At 39.4% G+C, this 4,114-nt stretch overlaps 2 protein-coding genes across 2 annotated transcripts in view; both read right to left on the bottom strand.

Annotated features, from left to right (window-relative positions):
* SARC_04351 (hypothetical protein) overlaps window positions 1-819 on the bottom strand; it is a 6,027-nt gene extending 5,208 nt beyond the window's left edge. Inside the window, exon 1 of the mRNA XM_014301812.1 lies at window positions 474-819. Within this exon, the coding sequence (XP_014157287.1) occupies window positions 474-640 (167 nt within the window). The 5' untranslated portion in view covers window positions 641-819. The remainder of the gene's footprint in view (window positions 1-473) is intronic.
* A 764-nt stretch (window positions 820-1,583) lies between these two features.
* On the bottom strand, window positions 1,584-3,618 carry SARC_04350 (hypothetical protein). The gene has a single exon (XM_014301811.1). It carries the CDS (start codon window positions 3,472-3,474, stop codon window positions 1,726-1,728), a length of 1,749 nt encoding a protein of 582 aa, XP_014157286.1. The 5' UTR covers window positions 3,475-3,618; the 3' UTR covers window positions 1,584-1,725.
* Between the last annotated feature and the right edge of the window lie 496 nt (window positions 3,619-4,114).

The following is a 4,114-nucleotide window of genomic DNA, read 5'->3' as shown; positions in this document are numbered from 1 at the left end:
TACACGCACACACACACACACATATATATATATATATACATATATATATTATATATATATATATATATATATAAATATATAAATATATATATATATATACATATACATATATATATACATCATTATATTTTCAAATACATAGACTTGTGTACCTTGTTTGTACATACATTTCCCTTACGTACGTATATATTCAAGGGGGTGCATCTCTATATTATATGTGGCACAAAATATACAAATAGCAAATGCCGTCCTAAAGCTGTGCTTACTTGCTCATCTTAAAGCGTCAATTGTGTTGCATTTGACTTCATACAGTATGTCGTGTGAATGCCGCGTTACAAACGACCTGATGTTGTTGGAATATAAACCTTGTCGTTCAGTCGATGATAGTGTAGCACGTATGGACTTTAAACGTATACCATTGCCAAATGAATAGCCCGATATATACTGAACTAATGCACCCACTCATATCGTACCTGCTGCTGGTCGACAGGCCTATTTCTTTCTGAATTTCGTGGAGTTGCATCACTGTCTGTTGGAAAACATAGAAGTTCAAGATTGTGCACAGTGTCATCAGACCTGTTAGCGTGTAGTTCAACACACGGAATGTGTCCAAGCGAACGTTCACTGCGGGCCAGTCCATCGTGATACATGAGACATACAAGCTACACTCTACAGTGATACATGAGATGTACAGGCTACACTCTACAGTGATACACGAGACGTACAGGCTACACTCTATACTCTACAGCTGTGCACAACTGCACATCGTCATTCTGAAGAATCACTGATATATTTGTGATAATAAAATAGGGGTCTAATTTTATTTCTGGTTACTCATACATTTGAATTCACTGTCATTGTACTGATGTATAAATACAAACAGCAGATTTGCATAGCTATGCGAGTACATTCGGGGGGTTTTTATATATAAAATACAACTGTCATCAAAAATTTAAAAAACAAAACAAAGACACACGAAACAAAAAAACAAAACAAAAACACCAGCAGCAAATATAGGGAAATAAATTTTGAGATGAGTAAAACATAGTTACTCCGGTAACTAATTTCTGCATTTCTTTGCACATATGGATTTTTGGTCAAGATTTCGGAATAATCAGAAAATATTAAGGATCGATTTCCATAATTTTTCAGCACAAAATTCTTGGAAATCGGATGTACTGACGGATTTGGCAACATCAAATTCTGCTACTCGTGACGTAAAAAATACAACACAATATTTCGGTTTGTTGTATATTTTCTTCAAAGACAAAAAGAGGGTAGACCCTCTTTTTGCTTAGGGAAAGAAATTGTTTGTTGTGATTTATCAGAATACTCCAACTTTCACTCACATTACTCCGGTTGACATCCAAAACTCTGGCTCTGGTTAATATAGCAAAACCGGCCTTATTTACTAAAAAATACGTCGCATGATACTGCGTATATATTTATATATATTATATATATTTTTGGTGGGTCTACTCTGGTTCATACTGAATGAGTGTGAGCCTGTGCAGTGTGATGTGCACAGTGCAAATCACTTTCTCATTCCAAACTACATATACAAAATATCATAGAGACAATATCCCGGGGAGGAAAACTTTAAATAAATTTGATATACATGTCGCGACTATGTGTATATTACAAGATATGTATTTAGGTATATTTGTATATTCATGTATGTCGCAGTCGCTTGGTCGCTCGGGTGTGCTTCTAGTTCCCCGCTACCTAGCCCCTATACCTCCTTCTAGAAGCTTCAAAGTCGTCGTCACTCTGTAGCATCACTTTACCGAATATACCTCCGTCGTCATTCGATTGATCGTAGAGCGTCAATTGAATCTCACCATAGCCAATGCTGTATAAGAATTGAGTTATTTCTATGCTGGATAGACTACCACCAACCAAGTCCAGATGGTCGTTGACCCCATTCAGATTTAAGTTTCCATTGGGCTCGACCTCCGCGGCGGCAATTCCGGCATAACTCAATAGGCCGCCTGTATCTGAAAGATAAAAAGATGTGAAAGTATTTTTATCAGCCGTCCCAAGATTTCCTGAAGCAGTACCCAGATTTGATCCAAATGTGGGTAATGTAGAAGCTTGTTCGGATTGCGATCCATATCGCTTTCGTCTTTCAGCCGCCCACACCTCCCACAGATACATAGGTTCGGCTGTGTCAAACCCAGCAGCGAATGCGACATCGTCGAAGGATACTGCGCCACTCTCAAAATCTGCGAATGTCGCATCTATCACCTCCAAACGACCGAAAAGGAACCGATTGGGGGTGCCTTGAAGGGCTGTGGACCCCAATAAGTAGTCATAACCGTTGATGTATGTGCTGCCTATCAACAAATTCCGACGGACTTGTCGTGCGCTCAATTCTTTTTCCTGAGACCACAACATAGCGGCCACCCCGGCAACTAAAGGTGCGGCCATGCTCGTTCCAGAATATACTACTGATACTCCATCTTTTGAAGCAGATGTGATGTCCGTTCCGGGTGCAATAATATCGACACAAGATCCGAAATTAGAATACGAGGCGTATTCATCATTGATATTGGAGGCACCTACTGTTACGGCCGCAGGATTTCGAGCGGGAGTATAGGCACATGCATTTGCACCCTGGTTGCCAGCTGCTACCACAACTAAAACATTTGCGAGATACAATTGTACGATCATCGCATCAACCGCAGGAGATGGCGAACCGGTGAGCGACATCACTACAATTACCTGATTCTTACTCAAATTGTCCAGGTTCTTTGACTCTGTTACTTTGGCCAATATTCTGTTCAGGCCAGTAAGAACTGTAAGTGTGCTACCTGAACCATTCTTGTCAAGCACCTTCACACTATAGATGGTTGAGCCTGTGGCCGGACCAAACGTCCCGCCTACTAAGGCTGCAACGTGCGTCCCGTGTCCATAGTAATCCTCAGCACCTTCGTCCGTGAACACATTGTAAAAATTGAACGCTTTCCAGAGGCTTGAGTGCTTCACATTGACACCTGAATCCACTACGTAGATATCCACACCTTTCCCATCTGCTTTGCCAGTCACATGTTGGTCGGTGTTGCCATCCAAGCTCTGATCTCTTTGATTTATTCTGTCCAGGTGCCATATGGGTTGTGCACCCCCTGGTTCAAATTTTGACGCGTACGGCGATATATACTCGGCAGCAGCTACATCGATATCTTCTAATACACTCTGTAGTACGTCTGTATCGGGACTCTCCAAAGCAATTAACTCTTGTGATCCGGTCGACATTACTCCGCGCACTTGCATATCATATTTGTCGCCGAATTTATTTTTCATTCGCTCCTTGAAGGAATCGCCAGACTTACCCTTATCCAATCTAATAACCACACCCAGGTTATGGTCAGCAGTCAACGAGTCTATAAGGGTTAGCCCAAGTTCCGCCTCAGCATATATGACTAAATTTGAAACTACCGCTAATAGCGAACAGAATCTGCGATGTATCATCATGTTATCAAATCTCCGAGTATGCAGGACACGTGATAGTAGTTCCTTTACCCGCTTATTGTCCGCGCTAAGTCGTAGACAACTTATAACGTTAATATCTTAAAAAGTGAAACGATGCAACTATCTGTTTGTGTCTATATAAGAGCGAGAGTCAATAATTTTAGTGATTTATGCGGTAATGTATTTTCATATATATAGAAAGTTCACATCGAGATTCGAAGGAATTGCCATATTGGTGTCTAAAAAAAAGCAGAAAAAAATAATCAAATACGCCTTCTTCAATACAAGAAGAGAAGGCTATTGCCATTTTTGAAATAAATAATATTATCCCTATGCGAACCTCTTCTTGTATTTTTTTATCCTACTAGTATTTTTGAAAATACTAGACTATATAAAAAAATATTTTTTGGTAGAAAATGAACAAAATAGAGCATGTGTAGTTGAATCCCAAACAATTTATCATTCTATGTTACCCATTGGACAATGTACAATCAAGTCGCTGCAGAAGTGCTGAATTTTTTAAAAACGGTTAACATTCAACTTTTATATCATATATACAACAACCGATATTGAATAGATGCAGTTTTCTAGGTCATATATTTTGTCCTGAATTTTTAGCAGGCATATATATTAAAATATAGAC

This window comes from Sphaeroforma arctica, assembly GCF_001186125.1.
Source record: "Sphaeroforma arctica JP610 unplaced genomic scaffold supercont1.241, whole genome shotgun sequence".
In the NCBI taxonomy this organism is placed as follows: domain Eukaryota; class Ichthyosporea; order Ichthyophonida; genus Sphaeroforma; species Sphaeroforma arctica.
Note: the sequence above shows the minus strand (reverse complement) of the source record. Positions and strands in the feature narration are given on the sequence as shown.